The following is a 27505-nucleotide window of genomic DNA, read 5'->3' as shown; positions in this document are numbered from 1 at the left end:
AATGATCACCCACATAGTCGCTGAGGACACTTAGTAGGTAGTGAGGGGCACAACAGTTGGAGGCTTGAAACAGTCTTCGAAGGGCCAAAGATTCATAGGAAAATGACAATCAGGTAAAGACAGGGAAGATGGTTCACCGGCGAGACATTTATGTTGCTGTCCCTTTCAAATGTGAACATTTGCAAGGATCACATTCTGAAAATAAGCGTACTTCTGTCCTTTCTCCTTCCCGAAGTGACCTTGATGGAGGCATCTTCTTGGTCTCATAAGTACGTTATCGAATCCTATTCCTCATTCTGCGTTCCTGGGTATCAGCCAGCGACTTTTATTAGCAAAATTCTCCGGAAAAGGTGTGTAGAGTTGGCTCAGGTTTTATTTATTTATTTGAGGGAGAGAAAGAAAGAGGGGGCTGAGTAGAGAAAATAGGCTCGCCAGGGCTTCCTTGCCAGAGCAAATGTACTCCGGATGCATGCGCCCCTATAAGCAGTTGGCTTACGTGGGTCCCGGGGAATCGAACCTGGGTCCTTTGGCTTTGCAGGCAAGCGCCTTAATCGCTAAGCCGTCTCTCCAGCCGTTGGCTCCGGTTTTTCAAAGACGGCTCTGCAAGGCGCCACCGTTCCAAACTCCGCACCTTGCCGCGCCGCGCCGACCCCCTCGGGCCCGGGGAGAAGGTGACCCAGGGAACGTGCACACGAGGCGCGAACTCATCCCGCAGCTGGGCGCGGGCGGGACGCAGGCCGGGTCACGTGAGCGGCGCGGGCGGGAGGGGCGGGGCGGGGCGGGGAGCGGAGGGGGCGGGGCCGGAGGGCCTCCCGTGAAGCTTCGCGCGCGGAGAGACCGGAACTCGGGCCCGGCCGCTTGTTGATAATATGGCGGCGGTGGCTGCCCGGGCATCCCGCGGAGGAGGTGGTGGAGTCCACCCCCGGAAGGGTCTGTTTTCGGGCTAGTGCGGCGGCTCCTGCGGACCCGGAAGTCCCGGGCCAGTTGCTGAATGAGGGGAGCCGTGCCCTCCCCGCGCCAGTCCCCCCGTGCCCTGCGGCCGGACCCGGGCCCCGCCATGTCCTTCTTCCGGCGGAAAGGTAGATAAGATGAGGGGCGCCGGCGTGGGTCGGGGAGCCTAGCCGGGCTTCGGGCAGGTGGGCGTGCAAGGGTTTCCTCCCGGGACGCGCTGGGGCCTCCGCGCTGACGCCCGGCGATGCCTCTCCTGGCCGCGGGACTCCGCCGACGCGGAGGCCACCGTCTCCGAGGTCGGGGGGGGGGGGGGGCGTTGGCCGTGCCGGAGAGGACAAGTTAACACTTGTTTGCTAAAGGACGACTTTTCAGGGACCTTTGGTTTTCAGGTATTTGTGTGTGTGTGTGTGTTGTGCGTGCGTGCACACACTGTGGAGCAAGAGCGAGGATGTCCCATTTGAAGCTTGTAGGAAATGTGTTTATTCCGTATATTGAGTGACTTGTGCCCGAAAACAGCATGTGAAACAATTGTGTGTGTTTTCCAATCAGCGCTGGTTTCCAGTTTCCTCTTTTCTAGGGAAATGGGGGAAGGGAGCCCGCTGTTATTCCTAAAATAAAATTAACTTGGTACTGAAGTTCCGTAATCAGGAAGACGGCTACTTTTGATGATCTAGCACATTTAGTAATCGCTGGAACCTTAACTTTATAATCGAATTATCTCGTATTTCCGATTTTCAGTTGCAAATGCAGCTGCCCAGTTGTAAAGTAGAGGTAGCATGATCCTGGGGAAGGTTGTTGCATTTCGTTTAAAAGGCATACTAAAATTGAACCAGTGCATTGCTTTAGAGTCTTAAAAGAAGTTTGGATGCTAATGCGTCCTGTCAGTTCTTGTTGCTTCAGGGAAGCACCAAGCATTCATTTTTTTTTTTTTTATTTTTTATTGACAGCTTCCATGATTGTAAACAATATCCCATGGTAATTCCCTCTCTCCCCCCATTTCCCCTTTGAAACTCCGCTCTCCATCATATCCCCTCCCCCTCCCAATCAGCCTCTTTTATTTTGATGTCATGATCTTTTCCTCCTATTATGATGGTCTTGTGTAGGTAGTGTCAGGCACTGTGAGGTCATGGATATACAGGCCATTTTGTGTCTGGAGCAGCATGTTGTAAGGAGTCCTACCCACACATTGGCTTTTACATTTTCTTTAAATTTATCCTTCTTTATTTACTTATTTGAGAGAGAGAGATTGATAGAAAGAATAGGCATGCCAGGATCTCCAGCCACTGCAAAGGAACTCCAGATTTGTGCACCCCCTTGTGCATCTGGCTAACACGAGTCCCGGAGAATTGAAACTGGGTCTTTTGGCTTTGCAGGCAAACACCTTAACCACTAAGCATCCCTCCAGCCCTTGGCTCTTACATTCTTTCCACCACCTCTTCCACAATAGACCTGAGCATTGGTAGATGTGATAGAGATATTGCAGTCTGAGCATACCTCTGTCACTTCTTCTCAGCACCATGGTGCCTTCTGAGTCATCCCAAGATCACTGCCATCTGAAAAGAGAAGCTTCTCTAACCAAAAGTGAGAGTAGCATTAATATATGGGTATGAACATTAGGAGAAGTGCTCACTGGGCAGTTTGGTGAGCATAGTATATACATTTAGGCAGATAGCATCAAGCATTATAACCCTAGGGCTCATTACTAATCCTGTTGTAGGTTTTTAGTATCAGGGATGTATTCCCTCCCATGGAGCCAACTTCCAGTCAAATTAGAGGGCAGTTGGTTTCCCCATAATAGATGTGCCACTATTACACCTGTTGGCTCATTTGGCCTTGTTGGCCAAATATAAGGCTTGCAGTATCCACTATTGAGTATGTTCATTGGTGATTTCGCTTTCTCCCATTGAACTGCTTGCAGTATGGCTTTTTCCAGCTTTCTATCAGGTGGTCTACATGGAGGAGGTTTTCAGCTCAGTTCCAGCAGGATTTCCAAGTGACCTTGCAGCCCAAATATGTGGAGTCTTCAGCAATAGGATCTTTTTTTTTTTTTTTTTTTTGGGTTTTTCGAGGTAGGGTCTCACCCTGGCTCAGGCTGACCTGGAATTCACTATGTAGTCTCAGGATGGCCTCGAACTCACGGTGATCCTCCTACCTCTGCCTCCTGAGTGCTGGATTAAAGGCGTGCACCACCATGCCTTGGCTAGCAATAGGATCTTACCATCTGTTCCTGGTGGGAAACCAAGGGCCTTGGCAATGGCCTGTAATGTTTTGGGGGCATCAGAGACATCGCTGGCACTGAAAATTTTCTAGTAACAATCTATGGCTCCTGTGTGTCCCATTGTCCAGAAAAGTAGGTTTCCATATGACTTATTTATATCCTCTTAAATCTTGATTAGCCCTCCCTCCACCTTTCCATTACTCAAATCTCTGACCCTGACCTCACTTAGGTCTTTTCACCCCCATTACTCTGTTCTTCTACTTACATATATATAGTACCATCCTATTAAGTACCCCCTCCCCCTTTCTCTTCCCTTTATATCTCTTTCAAGCTTACTGGCCTCTGCTACTGAATTTTCTTCGTACTTACACAGAAGTCCAATCATTTGTAGCTAGGATCCACATATGAGAGAGAACATGTGACGTTTGACTTTCTGGGCCTTGGTTACGTCACTTCGTATAATCCTATCCAGATCCATCAATTTTCTTGAAAATTTCACAACTCATTTTTCTTAAGCTCCGAGTAGAACTCCATTGTGTAAATGTGCCACATCTTCATTATCCACTCATTAGATGAGGGACATCTAAGCTGGTTCCATTTCCCAGCTATTGTGAATAGAGCTGATAAACATGGTTGAGCAAGTATCTCTAAGGTAGTGAGTTGAGTCCTTAGGATATATACCTAGGAGTGCCATAGCTGGGTCATATGGTAGATCTATTTTTAGCTGTCTCTGGAACCTCCACACTGATTTCCACAACGGCTGGACCAAATTGCATTCCCACCGACAGTGTAGAAGGGTTCCTCTTTTTCCACATCCTCGCCAGCATTTATGGTCATTTGTTTTCATGATGGTAGCCAATCTGACAGGAGTGAGATGAAATCTCAACGTAGTTTTATTTTTTATTTTACTTCTTTTTGGTTTTTTCAGGTAGAGTTCTTGTTCTAGCTTAGGCTGACCTAGAATTCACTATGTTGTCTCAGGGTAGCCATGAACTCATCGCAATCCTATGTTTGCCTCCCAAGTTCTGGGATTAAAGGCCTGCGTGACCACACCTAGCTTTCAGTGTACTTTTAATCTGCATTTCTCTGGTGACTAGGGATATAGAACATACTTTTTAGATGTTTATATACCATCTGTATTTCTTCTTTTGAGAACTCTATTTAGTTCCATAGCCCATTTTTTTTAATTGGGTTGTTTGATTTCTTATGAAATTTTTTGAGTTCTTTGTATATCCTAGATATTAATCCTCTATCAGATGTATAGCTGGCAAAGATTTTCTCCCATTCTGTAGGTTGCTCTTTGCTCTATTCACAGTGTTTTTTTGCTGTACAAAATCTTTGTAATTTCATGAGGTCCCAGTGGTTAGTCTGTGGTTTTATTGCCTGCGCAGTTGGGGTTATATTCAGAAAGTCTTTGCCAAGACCAATATGTTGAAGGGTTTCCCCTACTTTTTCCTCTAGCAGTTTCAGAGTTTCAGGTCTGATATTAAGGTCTTTAATCCATTTGGACTTAATTCTTGTGCATGGAGAGAGAGAAGGATCTATTTTCATTCTTATACAGATACATCTCCAGTTTTTCCAGCACCATTTGTTGAAGAGGCTGTCTTTTCTCCAATGAGTATTATTGGTATTTTTGTTTAATATCAGGTGGCTGTAGCTACCTAGACTTCGATCTGGGTCCTCTATTCTCTTCCATTGATCTGCATACCTGCTTTTGTGCCAGTACCGTGCTGTTTTTGTCACTACGGCTGTGTAGTATAGGTTAACATCAGCTATGGTGATACCACCAGCTATATTTTTATTGCTCAAAATTGTTTTGGATATTCAAGGTTTCTGTGGTTCCAAATGAATTTTTGGATTGATTTTTTTCTGCTTCCATGAAGAATGCCATTGAAACTTTGATGGGGATTGCATTAGATGTGTAGAGTGCTTGTGCTAAGATTGCCATTGTCACAGTATTTCACAATATCTTCCAACCCAAGACAAAGGGATATCTTTGCATTTCCTAGTGTCTTCTGCAATTTTTCACTTGAGTGTTTTAAAGTTTTCATTGTAGAAATCCTTCACTTCTTGGTTAGGTTTATTCCAAGGTACTTTATTTTTATTTATTTTTTGGATGCAATTGTGAATGAGAGTGATTCTCTGATTTCATCCTCTGTGTTTGTTGTTAGCATATAGGAAGGGTACGGATTACTGAGAGTTCATTTTGTATCTTGCTACATGGCTATAGGTGTTTATCAGCTCTGACAGTTTGCTGGTAGTCTTTAGGGTCCTTTATGTACAGAATCATGTCATCTGCAAATAATGATAACTTGATCTCTTCCTTTCCAATTTGTATCCATTTTATGTGCGACTCTTGCCTTATTGCTACAGCTAAGACTTCCAGTACTATATTAAATAAAAGTGGGGACAGTGGATACCCATGTCTTGTTCCTGATTTTAGTGGAAACGCTTCAAGTTTTTTTCCATTTAGTAATATGTTGGCTGTAGTCTTGCCATAAATAGCCTTTATTATGTTGAGATATGTTCTTTCTATTCCCAGTCTCTGTAGAATTTTTATCATGAAGGGATGTTGGGTTTTGTCGAATGCTTTTTGTGCATCTAATGAAATGATCATGTGAATTTTTTTTTTTTTTTTTTTTACTTTTTTTTTTAAATATTTTTTGTTCAATTTTTATTTATTTATTTGAGAGTGACAGACAGAGAGAAAGACAGATAGAGGGAGAGAGAGAGAATGGGCGCGCCAGGGCTTCCAGCCACTGCAAACGAACTCCAGACGCGTGCGCCCCCTTGTGCATCTGGCTAACGTGGGACCTGGGGAAACGGGCCTCGAACCGGGGTCCTTAGGCTTCACAGGCAAGCGCTTAACCGCTAAGCCATCTCTCCAGCCCGATCATGTGAATTTTGTCCTTCAGTCCGTTTACATAATGTATTACATTTCTCAATTTGCATATGTTGAACCATCCCTGCATCTCTGGGATAAGGCCTACTTGGTTGGTGTGAATGATCTTTCAGATAGATTCTTTTCTTCTTTTTAACTCAGAGTTCCCTCTTATTTTATTTTTTATTGATTTATTTTTTATTATCTACTTCCATGATTGTAAACAATATCTCATGGTCATGCCCTCCCTCCACCACTTTCCCCTTTGAAACTCCATTTTCCATCATATCCCCTTCACCTCTCAATCATTCTCCCTTTTATTTTGATGTCATGATCTTTTCCTCCTATTATGGTTTTATGTAGGTAGTGTCAGGCACTGTGAAGTGATGGATATTCAGGCCATTTTGTGTCTGGGGGGAGCACGTTGTAAGGAGTTCTACCCTTCCTTTGGTTCTTACATTCTTTCTGCCACTTCTTCTGCAATAGACCCTGAGCCTTGGAAGCTATGATAAAGATATTGCAGTACTGAGCACTCCTGTCACTTCTTTCCAGCAACATGATGCCTTCTGAGTCATCCCAAGATCACTGCCATCTGAAAAGAGAAGGTTCTCTATCAAAAGTGAGAGTAGCATTAATATAAGGGTATAAACATTAAGAGAAGTGCTTATTGGGCAGTTTGATAAGCAAAGTATATACATTTAGCCAGACAGCAGCAGACATTACACCCCTAGGACTTATGATTACCCGTTTTAAGGTTTCAATATCAGGAATGTATTCCCTCCCATGGAGCAGGCCTCTAGTCCAATTACAGGGCAGTTGGTTTCTACCATAATAGACGTGCCACTATTGCACCTGTTGGCTCATTTGGCCTGGCTGGCCAAATATAAGGCTTGCAGTATCCACTGTTGAGTATCTTCACTGGTGATTTCTCTTTTTCCCATTGACCTGCATGTAGAATGGTTTCTTCCAGCTTTCTGTCAGCTGGTCTACATGGAGGAGGTTATCAGCTCAGTTCCAGCAGGATTTCTCAGTGGCTTTGCAGCCCAAGTATGTGGAGTCATCAGCAGTAGGTTTTTTACCATCTATTCCTCATGGGAAACCAAGCGCTTTGGCAATGGCCTGTAATATTTTGGGGGCATCAGAGACCTCCCTGGCCAGCAACTCACTAGAAGGTGTCCCATCCCTAGCACTGAAAATTTTTAAGTAACAATCTACAGCTCCTGAGTATTCCATTGTAGAAAAAAGTAGGTTTCCATATGACTTATTTATGTCCTCTTAGATTTTGATTAGCCCTCCCTCCACCTTTCCTTTACTCAGTCTCTGACCCTGACCTCACTTAGGCCTTTTCACCCCCATCATCTAGTCTTCTACTTACATATACACAATAGCATCCTATTAAGTTCCCCCTACCTTCCTTTTTATTCCTGGTCTTTGCTACTGAGTTTTCTTCCTACTCACACAGAAGTCTAATCATCTGTAGCTGGATCCACATATGAGAGAGGACATGCGACATTTGACTTTCTGGGCATGGGTTACTTCCTGATCCATCCATTTTCCTGAAAATTTCATAACTTCACTTTTCTTTAGCGCTAAGTAGAACTCCATTGTCTAAATGTGACACGTCTTCATTGTCCACTCATCAGTTCAGGGACATCTAGGTTGGTTTAATTTCCCAGCTATTGTGAATTGAGGGGCAGTAAACATGGTTGAGCAAGTATCTCTGAGGTATTGAGTTGAGTCCTTAGGATATATGCCTAGGAGTGCCATAGCTGGGTCATATGGTAGATCTATTGCTGTCTCAGGAACCTCCACACTGATTTCCACAATGGCCGGACCAGATTGCATTCCCACCAATAGTGTAGAAGGGTTCCTCTTTTTCCACATCCTTGCCAGCATTCATGGTCATTTGTTTTCATGATGGTAGCCAATCTGACAGGAGCAAGATGGAATATCAATGTACTTTTATTTATTTATTTATTTTTATTTATTTATTATTATTTTTTTTTGGTTTTTCGAGGTAGGGTCTCACTCTAGCTCAAGCTGACCTGGAATTCACTATGTAGCCTCAGGGTGGCCTTGAACTCACCGTGATCCTCCTACCTCTGCCTCCTGAGTGCTGGGATTAAAGGCGTGCGCCACCACGCCCGGCTTCAATGTACTTTTAATCTGCATTTCCTGTTGACTAGGGATGTAGAACATTTTATTAGATGTTTATATGCTATTCATTTTTCTTACGAGAACTCTCTATTTAGTTCCATAGCCCATTTTTTAAATCATTTTTATTTATTTATTTGAGAGCGACAGACAGAAAGAAGCAGATAGAAAGAAAGAATGGGCGCGCCAGGGCCTGCAGCTTGCAAGTGAACTCCAGACGTGAGCACCCCCTTTTGCATCTGGCTAACATGGGTCCTGGGGAATCGAGCTTCAAACCGGGGTCCTTAGGCCCATAGGCAAGCACTTAACTGCTAAGCCATCTCTCCAGCCCATAGCCCATTTTTTAATTGGCTTGTTTGATTTCTTATTATTTAATTTTTTTGAGTTCTTTGTATATCCTAGATATTAATTCTCTATTAGATATATCACTGGCAAAGATTTTTTTCCCCATTATATAAGTAACCTCTTTGGTTTATTCACAATGTCTTTTGCGGTACAAAATCTTTGTAATTTAATGAGGTCCCAGTGGTTAGTCTGTGGTTTTATTGCCTGCGCAGTTGGGGTTATATTCAGAAAGTCTTTGCCAAGACCAATATGTTGAAGGGTTTCCCCTACTTTTTCCTCTAGCAGTTTCAGAGTTTCAGGTCTGATATTAAGGTCTTTAATCCATTTGGACTTAATTGTTATGCATGCAGAGAGAGAGAGAATTTTCATCCTTCCACAGATACATACCCAGTTGTCCTAGAACCATTTGCTGAAGAGGATGTCTTTACTGAAATGAGTAGTTTTGGCATTTTTGTTGAATATCAGGTGGCTGTAGCTACCTGGACTTACATCTGGGTCCTCTGTTCTGTTCCATTGATCTGCATATCTGTTTTTGTGCCTGTACCATGCTGTTTTTGTTGCTATGGCTCTGTAGTATAGGTTTAAATCAGGTATGGGATACCATCAGCCTTATTTTTGTTGCTCAGTTTTGTTTTAGATAGTCAAGGTTTTTTTGACCTTCCAAATGAATTTTTGGATTGATTTTTTTTTTCTATTTCCATGAAGAATGTCATTGAAATTTTGATGGGGATTGCGTTAAATGTGTAGATTGCTTTTGGTAAGATTGCCATTTTCACAATATTGTTTCTTCTGATCCAAGAACAAAGGATGTCTTTCCATTTCCTAGTGTCTTCTGCAGTTTCTTGCCTGAATGTTTTCATTGTAGAGATCCTTCACTTCCTTGGTTAGGTTTATTACAAAGTACTTTATTTATTTATTTATTTTTCATTTTTCAAAATTGGCCTTAGTTTATTATCACCCAAAATGGATCATTCCATTTTATTTTATTTTTTAATATTTAATTAGTTAATTTGACAGAGAAACGAGAGAGAGAGAATGAGAATGGCTGCCAGGGCCTCCAGCCACTGCAGATGAACTCCAGATACTTGTGCCCCCTTGTGCAGCTGACTAACGTGGGTCTTGGGGAATCAAACCTGGGTCCTTTGGCTTTGCAGGCAAATGCCTTAATCGCTGAACCACCCCTCCATCCCCAGGATCTTTCCATTTTAAAAGAAAGCAAAGTAATTCAGGTAAAGTGCCTGCTAGAGTGACTTCAGGCTCACTGAACTGTAATTCCTAACTAATCACTTTCAGATACTAAGAATTCTCCCCGCAGGTCGTGAGGCATCTCAAAGACACCTTCACCAAAAAGGAAAGATAGAGGCAAGACAGTATGACTTTTATTCACAGAAAGCAGCAGGAACTGATGCCTCAATGGTCTGAGATCAGTCTTTTACTGTGTTCTGCTTCACTTCACTTCACTTCCAGCATTTCGCACCTTTCCAGGCTGCAGCCTGGTATAAGAAGGGGCGTCTTCTATAGGTACTTGTACACAACCTTTTTTTTTTTTTGGGGGGGGGGGGTTTTGAGGTAGGGTCTCACTCTAGCCCAGGCTGACCTGGAATTCACTGTGTAGTCTCAGGGTGGCCTTGAACTCACGGCGATCCTCCTACCTCTGCCTCCTGAGTGCTGGGATTAAAGGCGTGCGCCACCACGCCCGGCTTTGTACACAACCTTTGAGGGCACAGTTTGGAGGTGCAGTCGCACGGGACACTTGTACAAGTGGGACAGCAGTGTCTCGCTGTAGCCCACCAGGAAGTAGAATTTGTGTGCTGGCAGCTGCCTCAGGACGAGAGCACAGATGTCCGCTTGGTTGGCCTGGTGCTTCAGGACAACGTGGTCAGCCAGGCAGCCGGTCTGCAGCATGGGCCTCGCCAGCCAGGTTCCCCGTGTGCGATGACAGCCATCCCTTGCGGTGGGCGAAGTAGTGCGGTGCGTGCGCCTCCTTGTAGCTCGTGGGCTTGTTGCCGTCGCCCACGGGCACCCGGGCCGCCCGGTTCTTGGCGCACATGTGCGCAGCGCGAGGCGCAGATCCGGGCCCTGTGCGGAGAACCGGTGAGCGGAAGCCCGGAGCGCCGCCATCATGGCCCACGCAGGGCGGGACGGCGTCCGTCTGTACGTCCGGAAGAGAGCAGATCCCTTATTTATTTATTTTTGATGCAACTGTGAGTGGGAGTAATTCTCTGGTTTCATTCTCTGTGTGTTTGGTCTGGTCTCTGTTTATTTTGTAACCTGCTACACGGCTATAGGTGTTTATCAGCTCTAACAGTTTGCTAGTAGAGTTTTTAGGGTCCTTTATGTAAAGAATCATGTCATCTGCAAATAATGATAACTTGATCTCTTCCTTTCCAATTTGTATCCCTTTTATGTGTGTCTCTTGCCTTATTTTATAGCTAAGACTTCCAGTACTATATTAAATAAAAGTGGGGACAGTGGACACCTTTGTCTTGTTCCTGATTTTAGTGGAAACCCTTCATGTTTTTCCCTATGTTGGCTGTAGGCTTGTCATAAATAGCTTTTATTATGTTGAGATATGTTTTTTCTATTCCCAGTCTCTGGAATTTTTATCATGAAGGGATGTTGGATATTATCAAGTGATTTCTCTGCATCTAATGAGATGATGATGTGATTATTGTCCTTCAGTCCATTTATATAATGTATTACATTTATTGATTTGCATATGTTGGACCATCCCTGTATCTCTGGGATAAAGCCTACTTGGTCAGGGTGAATCACCTTTCTGATGTATTCTTGTATTCTGTTTGCCAATATTTTGTTGAGAAATTTTCATCTATATTCATGAGGGAGATTGGTCTGTAATTTTCGTTTTTTGTTCTATCTTTGTCTGGTTTTGGTATCAGGTTGTTGCTGGCTTCCTAGAAGGAGTTTAGTAGGATTCTTTCTTTTTCTATGTTATGGAAAAGCTTAAGATGCAATGGTGTTAGTTCTTCTCTGAAGGTCTGGTAAAATTCAGCAGTGAATCCATCTGGGCCTGGACTTTTTTTAGTTGGGAGATTTTTTTTTTTGTTTATTTTTTATTTATTTATTTGAGAGCAACAGAGAGAAGGAGACAGAGAGAGAGAATGGGTGTGCCAGGGCCTCCAGCCACTGCAAACGAACTGCAGATGCCTACGCCCCCTTGTGCATTTATCTGGCTAACATGGGTCCTGGGGAAATCAAGCCTCGAACCGGGATCCTTAGGCTTCACAGGCAAGCGCTTTACCGCTAAGCCATCTCTCCAGCCCTAGTTGGGAGATTTTGATAACTGCTTGGATCTTCATACTTGTTATAGGTCTATTTAAGTGATTAATCTCATCTTGATTTAATTTAGGTAGGTCATATAAATCAAGGAAATCATCGATTTCTTTCAGATTTTCATACTTAGTGGAGTATATGTTTTTATAGTATGTCCCTATGATTTTTTAAAATTTCTCTGGAATCCTTTTAGCCTGCTTTTGTTGTGGTATGTCCTTATTTCTGTGTCTGTTTTAATGGATAGCTTTGCTGGGTTAAGTAACCTTGCTTGACAGTTGTTATCTTTTAAATATATATTTTTTAATTTTTTTAAAATTTATTTATTTGAGAGCGACAGACACAGAGAGAAAGACAGATAGAGGGAGAGAGAGAGAATGGGCGCGCCAGGGCTTCCAGCCTCTGCAAACGAACTCCAGAGGCGTGCACCCCCTTGTGCATCTGGCTAACGTGGGACCTGGGGAACCGAGCCTCGAACTGGGGTCCTTAGGCTTCACAGGCAAGCACTTAACCGCTAAGCCATCTCTCCAGCCCGAGTTGTTATCTTTTAGAACTTGGAATACATCATTCCAAGCCCTTCTGTTTTTTTTTTTTTAATTTTTTAAAATATTTATTTATTTATTTATTTGACAGAGAAAGAGGGAGAAAGGGAGAGAATGGGTGCGCCAGGGCCTGCAGCCACTGCAAACGAACTCTAGATGCGTGCACCCCCCTGTGCATCTGGCTAACATGGGTCCTGGGGAATTGAACCTGGATCCTTTGACCTTGCAGGCAAACGCCTTAACCGCCAAGCCATCCCTCCAGCCCCCCTTCTGGTTTTTAAAGTTTGTGTTGAGTAATTTGCTGTGATCCTGATGGGCTTGCCTTTGTATGTGACTTGATTTTTCATTCATTTGTATGTTTGTAGTTTAATCGTTTGTATGTTTGTAGTTTAATTATAATATTGCAAGGAGAGTTTTTTTTTTTTTTTCCAGGTTTTGTCTGTCTGGTTTTATAAAGGCTTCCTGTATCGGCATTGACATCTCTATGCCCATCTGGGTGAAATTTTCTTCTATGATTTTGTTGAAAACACCTACTACCATGCCTTTGGAGTAAAATTCTTATCCTTCTGTCATACCCAAATTCTTTTTTTTTTTTTTTGGTTTTTCGAGGTAGGGTCTCACTCTGGCTCAGGCTGACCTGGAATTCACTATGTAGTCTCAGGATGGCCTCGAGCTCACGGTGATCCTCCTACCTCTGCCTCCCTAGTGCTGGGATTAAAGGTGTGCGCCACCACGCCCAGCCCATACCCAAATTCTTATGTTTAACTTTTCATAGTGTGCCGAATATCTTGAAATTCCCATTCATACTTTCCTATTAGTTTGTCTTTCTTTTTGTTGGACTATATTGATCTGCCACCTGGTCTTCTAGTTTAGATATTCTGTCCTCTCCTTAATCCATTCTACTGCTGAGATTTTCTACAGAGTTTTTTTTTTATTTCATTGACTGTGTTCTTCATTGCTAATAATTCTGACTGGTTTTCTTTATTATTTTTTGTTGTTTTATTTTTTTTATTTTTATTTATTTGAGAGCAACAGACAGAGAGGGAAAGGCAGAGACAGAGAGAGAGAGAGGGGGAGAGAGAGAATGGGCACGCCAGGGCTTCCAGCCACTGCAAACGAATCCAGACGCATGCGCTCTTTTGTGCAACTGGCTAACATGGGTCCTGGGGAATCGAGCCTTGAACCGGGTCCCTTAGGCTTCACAGGCAAGTGCTTAACCGCTAAGCCATCTCTCCAGTCTTCTTTATTGTTTCTAGTTCCTTATTTATGTCTTGTATTGACTTCCTTATTTCATTAAATTGGTCTCCTGTATCATCTTTGATTCCTTTGATTTCCTCTGATTTTTTTGAACATATTTATAATCATTATTTTGAGATGTTTCTTAGGTATTTCCTCTAAATCATTCCCACTGGAGGTTGTTTGTGATGCATTCATACTTTCTGGTAGATTTATATTGCCATGTTTTTTTTTTTGTGTTTCTTGTGTTACAGTGTACATATTTTTGCATCTTAGATTAATTTAATGCTTGGATTTTCTCATTATCTGCAGTATTATTATATGTATTAATAAATATGATATTATATATCTTCAGTTTAGGAATTTAAGGTAGTAGGTATGGCTCTTAAGACTTTCAGAGTAAATACGAAAGTGACCCTAGATTTTGGGTTTGCCTGCTATGAGAGTATTCAGGGAGGCTGAGTGGAAGAAAATACAGGCTGATTCTAAAATTTAACTAAGCAATGTACACATTCAGTGAAAAACAGCACAGAGTATTTATGCAAGAGTAGGTATTATAACAGTCAGATCCTCTAACAAAGTCACAGTCCCTTAGGATGTGTTTTTCCCCACACCCTTAATCCTGTCAGCTGGGAGGCTAAGATTTCTGGTCTGTTGAGCATACCAAGTCAGCTTGTCACCATGTGAGACCCTTCCCTAAGGAACAATAGAATAGGAAACAAAGGCACTATAAATCAGGAAGCACCAAATGACAAACCCAAAATATAGCTTATTTAAGAATGGTAAATTTGGCCGGGCGTGGTGGCGCATTCCTTTAATCCCAGCACTTGGGAGGCAGAGGTAGGAGGATCGCCGTGAGTTCAAGGCCACCCTGAGACTCCATAGTGAATTCCAGGTCAGCCTGGGCTAGAGTGAGACCCTACCTTGAAAAAAAAGGATGGTAAATTTGACCCTGCATCAGGTTTAACATATAATTTGTCCTGACATGGAAGATGCAATTAGCACTTCTGGTTCAAGCCTATATACCAGGCTTATTTGGCAGGTATTGTCCTGGTTCAATCACAGTTATCTTTTGGTATGGTTTTGTTCTCAATCATGCTGTGCTGAAGCTTGGGTCCCTCTTTGCTGCACTGTGGGCTCAGGTAGGCTGGCTGGGTCGCTGGATCGCTTCTCTGATCGCCTGTGCCAGGTGCGGTGTAGGTGAGCTCCCTTTTCCAGGTCTCTGGTGCTGCTGGCGCTTGTGCTGGCAGTGGAGGAGGGGAGTCTGGATGGTGGCTGAAGTTCTCCCACTGGTTCTTGTGTCTTATTCCCGACCCGCTCCTCCATTGGTCCCTGCCATTCTCCCTTCACATTTTTTGAGTTTGTGAGGAGCTCTGATTTGAGTGGAGAATCCTCTCTCCTGGCTGGCTCTTTCTGTAGCTCAGGTGACAGTTAGGGCTGTGGCCACGTGGACCTGTTTCCGCTGCTGCTGAGCCGCTTCTGTGGACTTTAGATGCTTTGGATCTCTCCTACTTCTCTGCTGCAGTTGATAATTTCTTATGCACCTCACTTTTTAGTAGAAGACTGTATGTATTTTGCTGTTTTGTTTTTTTTTTTTGGCTTTGTCTCCCCTACGCTGCTTTGGCATGGTTCCTACTCTGCCAGCTTAACTGGAAGTCTTTTTTATTTTAAAGTACTAATTAAATCACATCTGGGGTTCACATGACAGCTCTTAACTGTAACCTGGAACAGCCACCTGTCCCACTTGACTCTCTCCCGCCAGCTGAGAATCAGGTGACTCTTAAAGGCCCCCTTCAATTCCAACTGACTAAAGATTCCTGTGTAGTGTTCTTTATTGTTAATTAATTAGTATTACTATTTTTTTTTTTTTTGAGACAGAGAGGGAGAAAGAATGAGAGCAAATGGCTGTTTCAGGGCCTGTAGCCATTGCAAATGAACTTTAGACACATATGCCACCTTGTGCATCTAATGTGAGACCTGGAGAATCGAACCTGTGTCCTTAGGCTTCTCAGGCAAATGCCTCAACTGTTAAGCCATCTCTCCAGACCTAGAGAAGGTTTATTTTCGTATATTTTTTAAAATTTATTTGAGAGAGAGGTGCAGATGTATATTTAAAGAGAATGGATGCCCCAGGGCTTCTAGCCACTGTGAACAAACTCTAAACCCATCTGCCATATTGTACCTCTGGCTCACAAGGGTACTGGGGAGTTGAATCTGGGTTTTTCAGTATTGCAGGCAGATGCCTTAACTACTAAACTATCTCTCCAGCCCTAAAAAGAATAAATACATATAAATATGTATATCTATATCTATCTATGTATATATATATACACACACTTTTTCTGTTGGTTTTTCAAGGTAGGGTTTCACTGTAGCTCTGGCTGACATGGAATTCACTATGTAATTTCAGGGTGGCCTCGAACTCATGGTGATCTCCTACTTCTGCCTCCCAAGTGCTGGGATTAAAGGTGGGCACCACCACGCCAGGCTAAAAAAATAAATTATTATTTATTTGCAAATAGAGAGCGAGAGAGACAGAGACAGAAAATTGATGTGCCAGGGCCTCTAGCTACTGCAAATGACCTCTGGATGCATTCACCACTTTGTGTAAACATGGGTACTGGGGAATTGAACTCTTGCATTAGGTTTTGCAGGCAAGCACCTTAACCACCGAGTGGTCTCTCTAGCCCTGTGGTAGAGGTTTTCATAACTGGTGTCAGGTGATAAATGAATGAAGCTGGTAAAGTGGTAGAAGGCTATGTTGGTAAGTTACTGACTATACCTAGTTTGACAGTGTTGAAGTGGAGGCTTTTTAAAAAAATTATATTGGAGACTTAAAATTTTTATTTATTTGAGAGAGAGAGAGAGAGAGAGAGAGAGAGAGAGAGAGAGAATGGGCATGCCAGGGCCTCTAACCACTGCAGATGAACTCCAGACACATGTTCCACCTTGTGCATCTAGCTTATTTGGGTACTGGGGAATCAAATCTGGGTCCTTAGGCTTTGTAACAAACACATTAACCACTAATCCATCTCTTCAGCCCCAAGTGGATACTTTTTAAAGGGGAAATAAAAGCGTTCTCAAGTATAAGGAGGCTAATTTCATGGGGCACAACAGACTGTCTATTCAGCAAACACGAGAGTGTCCACAACTTGCCGGGCACTGTGCTGTGCCCAGTGGACAGTGAACAAGACATAGCCCATGCACTTATGGAGCTTATAGTCTGATGCTGTAGACAGACAATAAATAAGCTAAATGTGTGTATAGTGTACTTACAAACTGAACGGCGCATACTGAAGAGTTCTGAAGTAAAATACTTGAAAAACAGGGATGGAGAGAGAGTTTAACAGTTAAGGCACTGGCCTGCAAAGCATAAGGTTTCAGTTCTCCAGTGCCTATGTGTAAAGCATTTGCAGTGGCTGGAGGTCCTAGTGTGCCCATTTTCTCTCTCAAATAAATAAAGTATATTTTAAAAGTTATTAGGAGAAACATGTTGGATGTTAGAGAAAGGACATAGGTAGTATGGAAGCATAAAGTTAAAGAATCCCTTGTAAGAGATAACTTTAAATGAGATGAGATAATCTGGGAGTGGTGGGGTGGTGGTGTACACCTTTAACCCCAGCACTAGGGAGGTCAATTTAGGAGGATTGCTGTGAGTTTGAGGCCATCCTCAGACTACATATTAAATCCCAGGTCAGTCTGGACTACAGTGAGACCCTACCTAGAAAGAAGAGAGAGGGAGAGAGCTAGAGAGCAAGTGAGTGAGAGTACACGCAGAGATGATGTTCAAGACATAGGGAATGACAAGTGTGGTGACCTTCAGGAAAGGATTGGGTCATAGAAATAGGGTTAGTTAGCATCACATGAGTTGAGAATTTATAGGCTATGGTTTGGTTACGTTCCAAATACAGAGAAGATGTAATTTTAAATTCTTTTTTTTTTTTTTTTTTTTTGTTGTTTTTTCGAGGTAGGGTTTCGCGTAGCCCAGGCTGACCAGGCATTAGTTTCAGTCTGACCTCAAACTCACAGCAATCCTCTTAACCTCCATCTCCAGAGTGCTGGGGATTAAAGGTGGGTGCTACCACTCCCTGCAAATTATTTTCTTGGCATTATGTTTCTCCATTTAGTATAGATATTGCTCATTAATTTTAAGTTCTTAAAATGAGGAATGACCTGAAAATAAAATTTTGTAGTAATCTGATTGTTTTAGGAAGATCATGTTAGGGGTTGTGGAAGATGGCTCCACTTGTAAGAGTGGGTGTGAGGACATGTGTTTGATCCCCAGCACACACCCAAAAATCTGAGTATGGAGTAACCACAGGCCGACAGGGGACAGAAACAGGAGAATGTGGGGTCTCACTGTTAGCTAGTTTTACCAGGATGAGTGAGAAGCTCCATTTTAAGGAGTAAAGTAGAATGATAGAGGAGGACACTCAGTGCGTGCACACCCACCCACCGAACAAAGGTCATTCTAGAAGATTTTTTTCTTTTTTTGGTCCAAGTTCCCATAGTTTTTATTAATCTCAGTGCTATTCAAACATCCTAGAAGATTTTTTAAAAAATATATTCTACTTATTTGAGAAGGAGAAAGAGAGATAGAGAATAGGCATGCCAGGGTCTCCAGCCACTGCAAATGAACTCTATATGCGTATGCTCCCTTGTGCATCTGGCTTAACGTGGGTCTTGGAGAGTCAAACTGGGATCCTTTGGCTTTGCAGGCAAACACCTTAACCATTAAGCCATCTCTCCAGCCCCAAGATTTTCAAAGATTGGATGTGGCAAGAAGAGGAGCTATAGATAGTCTGTCTTTTGCAGAGGTAGGGTTTGAGACAAGATCTGGCTCTATAGCTCTGGATAGCCTGAAACTTGCTGTACTAGGTGGTCCACAAACTTGTGATGATCCTCTTGCTTCTGCCTCCCAAGTCATGGATTACAGGCACATGCCATTGTCCTGTCTGTCTGTTGTTGTTGTTATTATTAGTATTTGGTATATATTCTTTGTCTCTCTCTTTCCCTCTCTTTTATTTTTATTTTCCGTGGTAGGGTTTTACTCTAGACCAGACTGCTCTGGAACTCTGTAGTCCCAGGCTGGCTTCAAACTCAAATAATCCTCCTACCTCTGTCTCCTGAATGCTGGACTTAAAGATTTGTGCCTCTACACCCATGTGCCACCACACCTGGCTTTTTTCTTTTTTTGTGTGTGTGTGTTTTAATTGATAAAACTATTTATTTTTAAATTTTTGTTTATTTTTATTTATTTATTTGAGAGCGACAGAGAGAGAAAGAGAGAGAGAGAGAATGGGCGTGCCAGGGCCTCCAGCCACTGCAAATGAACTCCAGACACGTGAACCCCCTTGTGCATCTGGGTAACATGGGTCCTGGGTAATCAAGCCTCGAACTGGGGTCCTTAGGCTTCACAGGCAAGCACTTAACTGCTAAGTCATCTCTCCAGCCCAAACTTTATATTTTTTTGTGTTTTTTTTTTCCGAGGTAGGGTCTCGCTGTAGCTGAGGCTGGCCTAGAATTCACTACGTTATCTCAAGCTTGTCTCAGACTCAAGGCAATCCTCCAGTATTGGGATTAAAGGTGTGTGTGCCACTGTGCCCCGTGAAAACATTATTCTTATATTTTATTTAATACAGTAAATTTTAAAACAAAAATATTACCTTAGCATTCTCTTGTTTTATTTCACTGTGCCTCTATTATATTTTAATTTTCTTCTACATTTAAAAAAATTTTGAAGCCGGGCGTGATGGCGCATGCCTTTAATCCCAGCACTCGGGAGGCAGAGGTAGGAGGATTGCCGTGAGTTCAAGACCACCCTGAGACTCCATAGTGAATTCCAGGTCAGCCTGGGCTAGAGTGAGACCCTACCTCGAAAATCAAAAAAAAAAAAAAAAAATTTTGTTTATTTTTATTTATTTATTTGAGAGCAACAGAGAGAGAAAGAGGCAGATAGAGAGACAGAGAGAATGGGTGCGCCAGGGCCTCTAGCCACTGCAAATGAACTCCAGACGCGTGCGCCCCCTTGTGCATCTTCTTGCCACCGGGGTCCTTAGGCTTCACAGGCAAGCGCTTAACCGCTAAGCCATCTCTCCAGTCCTTCTACATTTAAATCTTTTTTTTTTTAAGTAAGATAATGGGCAGATTATTTCAGAACATAAAGAAATAGGCATATTCTAGGATATCATGGATATTTGTGATAAATTTAAAGGAAGTTAATTTTCAGAACAGGCAAGAAAAACCAGGATAGACATAATCTTAGGTCACAATGGAACATTCCATTCATGACCTAACAGTGATTGTTGTTACTTTCACAATATGGGCCCCTCAACATTCTGTCACGGATGAAGGAGGAGGTCCTCCCTAAAAAAAGAAACCAAATAGCAAAGGGACTAGTTGGAAGAAAGGGCTCAGTGGAAGGGAGGGGGGCGGGAGAAGGGTGTCATGAGAAGGTAACAGGAGAGGATAACCAAAATATATACATGCATGAAAATTGTCAGTAAAAAAGTTTAAATAAACAGGGTATGGTGGCACATGCCTTTAATCCCAGCACTCCACGGCAGAGGTAGGAGGATCTCTGTGAATTTGAGGCCAGCCTGAGACTACATAGTGCATTCCAGATCAGCCTGGGCTAGAGCAAGACCCTACCTTGAAAAAATAAAAACACCCTCCTCTCAAAAAACCCCAGAAGTTTGAGCATATTTTAAAAAATCTTATACCAGTTCCTATAATAGAATTCACACCTGGCTAAGGCTTCTATGCACCTTTCTTTCTTGATATTAAATTGTTAGCTTGTTTGCTGTAGAATTTCCAATTTTGTATAAGATGATACATTATGTGATAATTTTAGACAACTTGTTAAACTGTGGGTGTTAGAAGCTTAGAATGTTTATAAATTTAGAATTTTGTATATAATGCTACTCAGAAACTACAAAAGAAGTAAGATACGATATATAACTAAAGACATTTTTTTGTACAAAACAATCAAAACATTTATTTAATGTCCATTGCAAGGGCTCAAGTAGACTTAATTTTAAAAAACAACAACAAAAATAACACCACAGATGAAGATACAGAGTCCATACAGAAATCAAGGAAAAGGACAGACCACCTAAAAATACAAAGACGACACAAAGAGAGGCTGGACAGCTGGGGTCAGGGCTCTTGGCTGGAAACCTGCTATGAATAGGTTTCTTGCAGGTACTTCTTAAAAGCTGTGGGGTTTTCCCAGAACTGGGTAGCCTGTGTGTTCAAAGGGCTGTCGGTGTTGGGTTCTCCTAGCAGGCTCTGGATGGACAGCAAGATGGTCTTGACGTCATACAGGGCTGACCCCTTATCCTTGAGGATGTCCAGGCAGATGTTACCTTGGGTGTCCACGTTGGGGTGGTAGCAGGGTGTCAGGAACTTACTGTGGGTGTGTTGTAAGGGTAACCAGTGGGGAACTCCAGGGAGAGTTTATACCTCAGATCTTCATACACTGTGCCAGCTGCTCCATGGATGGTCCCTATCCATTTGAAAAGGTTGTCTGACTCAGGGAAGGCAGAAATTCCTTTGTCACCAGACATCATGAGGGTCATCAGCTCTTGCTGTAGCCTCTTGCCCACAGGGCCCGGGCGGCGCCCCTGCTGGGCTCGGCTCCTTTCCTTTCCTTTCCTTTTTTCCGGGTTGTGGTGACGCCGGCAGGGGCTGGGTTGCAGCTCTGGGGGACCATCCCGGTGGCGCTGGCAAGAAGACAGGAGCTCGAACACCTCGGCAACTGTCTAAAGACATTTTTTTAAAAAAAATATTTTTATTTATTTATTTGATAGAAAGAAGGAGGGAGGGAGGGAGAGAGAGAGAGAGGGAGAGAATGATGCTCCAAGGCATCCCACCACTGCAAATGAATTCCAGATGCATGTGCCACCTTGTGCTTCTGGCTAACATGGGTCCTAGAGAATCGAACCTGTGTCTTTTGGCTTTGCAAACAAATGCCTTAACCACTAAGCCATCCTTCTAGTCCTAAAGACATTTTTAAAAATATATATATATATTTTATTTTCATTTATTTGAGAGAGAGAAGGAGGCAGAGAGAGAGAGAGAGAAGGAGAGAATGGGCATGCCAGGACCTCCAGTCACTGCAAATGAACTCCAGACGCATACGCCCCTCTGTGCATCTTGCTTACATGGGTCCTGGAGAATCAAACCAAGATCCTTTGGCTTTACAGGCAAATGCCTTAACTGCTAATCTCTGTAGCCCTAAGGACATTTTGTTTTTCTTGACTGTGCTCATACAAAGCAGGATGGCAGGTGACTTGTATATTATTTAGATGCCCTTTACAAGTATTTAGGTTTGTGATCTGGGTGTAGTGGCATACACCTTTAATCCCAGCACTTGGGAGGCAGAGGTAGGAGGATAGCCATGAGTTCGAGGCCACCCTGAGACTACATAGTGAATTCCAAAGTTCAGCCTGAGCTAAAGCAAGACTCTACCTCAAACAAAACAAAACAAAACACCAAGTATTTAAGTTTTTATTGGCAACCTTCTACACAACTTACTAATGACCTAATTTTATTTTATTTATATTTATTTATATTTATATTATATTTATTTATATTAATTTTTTTTATTTATGGTTGTTTTGAGGTAAGGTCTCGCTGTAACCCAGGCTGATTTGGAATTCACTATGTAGTCTCAGGGTGGCTTCAAACACACAGCCATCCACTTACCTCTGCCTCCCTAGTGCTGGAATTAAAGGCCTGTGCTACCACACCTGGCTTTATTTTTAATTCTTTGGTTTTTGTGAGGCAGGGTCTCACTTCAGCCCATGGTGACTTGGAATTTACTCTGTAGTTCCAGATTGGCCTTGAACTCACAGTAATCCCCCTACCTCTGCCCCCTGAGTGCTTCACCACTGCACCTGGCAGACATAATCTTATTTTATTTTTCTAAATATTTTATTTATTTACTTATTTGAAAGAGAGAGAGAGAGAGGCAGATAGAGACAGAGAGAATTGGCATGCCAGAGCTTCTAGCCACTGTAAATGAACTGCAGATGTGTGTGCCACCTTGTGCATCTGGCTTTACATGGATACTGGGGAATTGAACCTTGGTCCTTTGGCTTTACAGGCAAGCACCTTAAATGCTAAGCCATCTCTCCAGCCCAGGCCTCATTTTACTTATCAAGTAAATTAACACGCAGTGAAATAACTTGCCCAAGATCACATGGCTGGTAAGTAAAGAGGCAGAACTGAATGCAGTTTTTAAAAAAAAAAAAATTGTTTATTTATTAGAGAGAGAGAAAATGAATGGGTGTGCCAGGGCCTCTAGCCCTGCAAACGAACTCCAGGTGCATACACCACCTTGTGCATCTAGCTTATATGGGACCTAGTGCCTTAACCACTAAGCCATCTCTCCAGCTCTTCCCCCCCCCCCCCCCCAAGGTAGGGTCTTAATGGTCTTACTCTAGCCCAGGCTGACCTGGAATTTACTCTGTAATCTCAGGGTGGTCTCTAACTCACAGTAATCCTCCTACCTCTACCTCCTGAGTGATTTTGAGAATACATAAAATTTATCTCCTTGACTGCCAAAGTTAATCATGATGCTCTTTGTCTTCTAGTGAAAGGCAAGGAGCAAGAGAAGACCTCAGATGTCAGGCCCGTTAAAGGTGAGTTCAGCAATCTTCCATTCATTCAGAAGCTGTTTTACCTTCTCCCTTCTCTTGGCATTGATCGTTTCTGTCTTACAATGAGCATTATGACAGTAACTTATTTCTCTTCTTAGCAGCTAGCATGTGATAGCTTTTACTGAGCATTTGCTGGATGTGCTAGTAATTACAGTGAGCCAGTTTCCTCCTCATTAATCATACATGTGATTGTTCCCTAAAAGCTATAATTGGCTTTATAGTGAAACAAATACTGAGCAGTGTGACAGTTGAAGGAAAGCACTCCTACTTCCAAGGTTTAGTTTAGAAATGTGGATGAGTGGGCTGGAAAGATGGCTCAGCAATTAAATGTGCCTGCTTGAAAAACCTGCAGTTAGTTCCTAAGCCCCCCACATAAAAAGTGGCCCAAGAGTCTGGTGTTCATTGCAGGGGCAAGCGGTCCTGGTGCACGTGTGTTTTTGCAGACACACACACACTCACGAAATGTAAGTGAGTATAATTATCACTTCTTTATAACTTTAGATGAGAGACCTTTGTTTAAATTCAGAGCATTTTTGTTGTTGTTTGTTTGTTTTTCAAGGGAGGGTCTCAGTCTAGCCAAGGCTGACCTGGAATTTGTCTCAGGGTGGCCTCGAACTCATTGCTATCCTCCTACCTCTGATTAAAGACGTGTGCCACCACACCTGGCCCCAGAGCATTTAAAAAAATTTTTTTATTTGCAAGTAGACACACACACACACACACACACACACACACACACACACACAGAATGGGTGTGCTGGGGCCTCTTGCCACTGCAAATGAACTCCAGATACATGTGCCAACGTTGTTCATCTGGTTTTATGTGGGTTCTGAGCAATTGGACCAGATCCATTAGGCTTTGCAAGCAAGCACCTTGACCCCTGAGCCATCTCTTTGGCCCAAATTCATAGCATTTTGTTGTCATTATCATTAATACATTGTCTTCATTTGTAGGTTGAAATGTGCTTTTTTATTGTGTTTTTTTGTTTGTTTTTTCAAGGTAGGCTATCCCTCTAGCCCAGGCTGACCTATGGAATTCACTATGGAGTCTCAGGGTAGTCTCAAATTCATAGTGATCCTCCTACCTCAGCTTCCCAAATGTTAGGAATAAAGGTGTGCGCCACCATGCCCAGCTCTGCTGTGTTTTTTAATACTTTATGCTCAGTGTATAGATACTGGAATGGAAAAAACATACAGTGGGAAATTATTTTCATAGTTACTACAGATAAATTTCATAGTGTAACAAAACCTGTAGATTGCTATGTAAGATTTTTCTTTTCTAGTGCATTAAATTTTACTCTTGCATTTAGTTTGCTACAGAGAGATTAATTATAATGTTAAGTAGGGAAAAATGTATTCCCTGTGTCCTTATTGTTTGTGCATTTCCGATGATTCCATATCACTTACTGCCAGTGTGACTAGCATCATGAAGCTGATAGGGCTAAGACAGGAGAGCGCTTAGGCCCTCAGAACACTAGCCTTCTACCCAAAACTTTGACACCAGTAGTCTGACTTTGGAAAATCATGGGCCATCTTTCAGATTCTTCATTTTGAGGGAACTGACCTTCTATTTTTTAACAAGTTTTGAATTCTCTAAATTAAAATCCAGGCTAAAAAGTTCCATGCTCACATTCTGTTGATAGTGCATGGTTTATTAGCAGTTAAGGACACCTTAGGATAATACAAAAGCAGTAAAAAACAACACCAACAAAAACTGCCACTCAAGAAACCTGCAGTCTGAGCCAGGCGTGGTGGTGCAAACCGTTAATCCCAGCACTTGGGAGGCAGAGGTAGGAGGATTCCCGTGGGTTCAAGGCCACCCTGAGACTCCATAGTGAATTCCAGGTCAGCCTGGGCTAGAGTGAGACCCTACCTCAAAAAACAACAACAAAAAGAAACTTGTAGTCTGTTTATCAAGACAGACTTAGATACTGAATAATAGCAGATAAAGCAAAATAATAAAATGAACAGAACTTGGTTATTGGTTAAACATGAGAGAGCGAGAGAGAGAGAGAGAGAGAGAGGGAGAGAGGGAGAGAGGGAGAGAGAGGGACTTAAGGTTGGTGGGGTACTTTTCTTGCTTGTGTAACAGAACCAACCTTGGAAATTTATATTGAATTGTCAGTTATGGTATGTTGAGGGGGGAGTGTGTTTGAGTCATTTAAGTTTACGGAGTACTTCCTTATCCAAGATTTTAACCAAAGGTATGAAACTAACTGACTTGGGTTGGAATTCTGCCTATTGAAATGCATCTTTACTAGTATGTAGACTTAGAGCAGAATATTTAACTTTTATACTTTATGCTTATTTACTTTCTATACTTTTTTTTCTTAAGAATTATGGCTTTAACTCTAAAATGGGGAAAGTTCCAGTTTTGCAGAATTTCAGAGGAACCTCTCCCCAAAAAATACATACATAAACTGGGTGTGGTAGTGCACACCTTTAATCCCAGCATTCAGGAGAGAGAGGTAGACGATTTCCATGAGTTTGAGACCACCCTGAGAGTATATAATGAATTCCAGGTCAGCCTGGGCTGGAGTGAAACCTTCCTCAAAAATTAAAAAAAAAAAAAAAGAGAGAGAGAGAGAGAAAGAGAGCTGGGGAAACGGCTTAGTGGTTAAAAATAAGATATTTTTAAAAAATCCTTGATTTTCTTTTAATGCTCACATCGGCTGTCTCATTTCCATGAAGTCTTCCCTAAACTTTAGAAATTATTTGCTGATTTCAAATTCCTCTGGATTCCTTGCAATATTTACTTAATTTGACTAATTCAACATACTAGGCGATGGTCACTACCAAGAGAGTTCCTACTATGTATGTATGTATGTACGTAAGTAAGTACATCATTGTATTGGTTTATCTATATGCTTTTAAAAATATTTTAAAATTTATTTTAATTATTATTATTACTTTATTTTGTTTTTTTTTTTTGAGGTAAGGTCTCACTTTAGCCCAGGCAGACCTGGAATTCACTATGTAGTCTCAGGCTGGCTTCAAACTTACAGTGATCCTCCTACCTCTGCCTCCCAAGTTCTGGGATCAAAGGCGTGTACTACCAATCCTGGCTTCAATATTTTTTATTTTTATTTGAGAGAGAATGGGCACACCAGGGCCAACAGCTACTGCAAATGAGCTCCAGAAGCATCTGTCACCTTGTGTATCTGGCTTATGTGGGTCCTGGGGAGTCGAACCTAGGTCCTTTGGCTTTTCAGGCAAACACCTTAACCTCTAAGCCATCCCTCCAGCCCAGAAAATCAAAAATTTTTCAAAAATATTTTATTTATTTATGTATTTGAGAAAGAGAGAATAGTAAAGAAGCAAATACAGAGAAAATGAACACACCAGGGCCTCTAGCAACTGCAAAGGAACTCCAGATACATGTGCCACTGGCTTACATGGGTCCTTGAGAAACGAACCTGGATCCTTTGGCTTTGCAAGCAAGCGCCTTTACCGCTAAGCCACTCTTCAGTCTCCCCCCCCTCCACCTTTTTTGAGGTAGGGTCTCCCTCTAGCCCAGGCCGACCTGGAATTCACTCAGGGTGACCTTGAATTCATGGCAGTCCTCTTACCTCTGCCTCCTGAGAGCTGGGATTAAAGGCATGTGCCACCAAGAATTTTTTTTTTTCCCCCCTGAGGTAGAGTTTCACTCTCCAGGCTGACCTGGAATTTACTATGTAGTCTTGGGGGGAGGGTCCTCGAACTGAAGTTGATCTTCCTATGTCTACCACCAAGAATCTTTAAAAAATATTTTTATCTATTTATTTATTTATTTTACAGCATGAAAGAGAGAGGGAGGAGGGAGAGAGAGAGAATGGGTACACCAGGGCTTCCAGAAATTGCAAATGAACTCCAGATGCATGTGTCACCTTGTGCATCTGGCTTATGTGGGTCCTGGGGAATTGAACTGAGCCTAGTGCCTTAACCGTGAAGCTATCTCTCCAGCCCTGCCACTAAGAACTTTAATGAGAGAGAAAATTGTTCTTTACTCCCTAACAGCTTTGGGCTGATGGGTCTTCAGATAAATACAGGGAAAGTTTTGCAGCTGGATTGAGGTGAGGTTATAAAAAACAAGAAAGACCAGAAAAGTTTAACAGTTTAATAAGCAGACCATTTCAGACCTTTGAGAGCACTATTGGTAATGTATGGTGTTTATGAAACATTCACCTGGGAGATAAGTGCTAAGAGTATGGCTTTGAAAATAAATAGGCAAATAGATTGTACA

General features: G+C 42.4%; 1 protein-coding gene and 2 pseudogenes across 2 annotated transcripts in view; 1 reads left to right on the top strand and 2 right to left on the bottom strand.

Annotated features, from left to right (window-relative positions):
* Positions 1 to 844: 844 nt before the first annotated feature.
* Akap10 (A-kinase anchoring protein 10) overlaps positions 845 to 27505 on the top strand; it is a 91619-nt gene continuing 64958 nt past the window's right edge. The window contains exons 1-2 of one of the 2 annotated variants that reach the window (XM_045131676.1): positions 845 to 1079; positions 23218 to 23265. In XM_045131676.1, coding sequence (XP_044987611.1) covers positions 992 to 1079; positions 23218 to 23265 — 136 coding nt within the window. In that variant the 5' untranslated portion in view covers positions 845 to 991. The remainder of the gene's footprint in view (positions 1080 to 23217; positions 23266 to 27505) is intronic. The other variant, XM_045131677.1, reaches the window with a different exon arrangement.
* LOC123453667 lies at positions 1655 to 14944 on the bottom strand (annotated as a pseudogene).
* LOC123453753 lies at positions 20702 to 21235 on the bottom strand (annotated as a pseudogene).

This window comes from Jaculus jaculus, chromosome 12 (assembly GCF_020740685.1).
Source record: "Jaculus jaculus isolate mJacJac1 chromosome 12, mJacJac1.mat.Y.cur, whole genome shotgun sequence".
Lineage (NCBI taxonomy): Eukaryota > Metazoa > Chordata > Mammalia > Rodentia > Dipodidae > Jaculus > Jaculus jaculus.
This window is presented reverse-complemented; position numbering and strand designations above follow the sequence as displayed.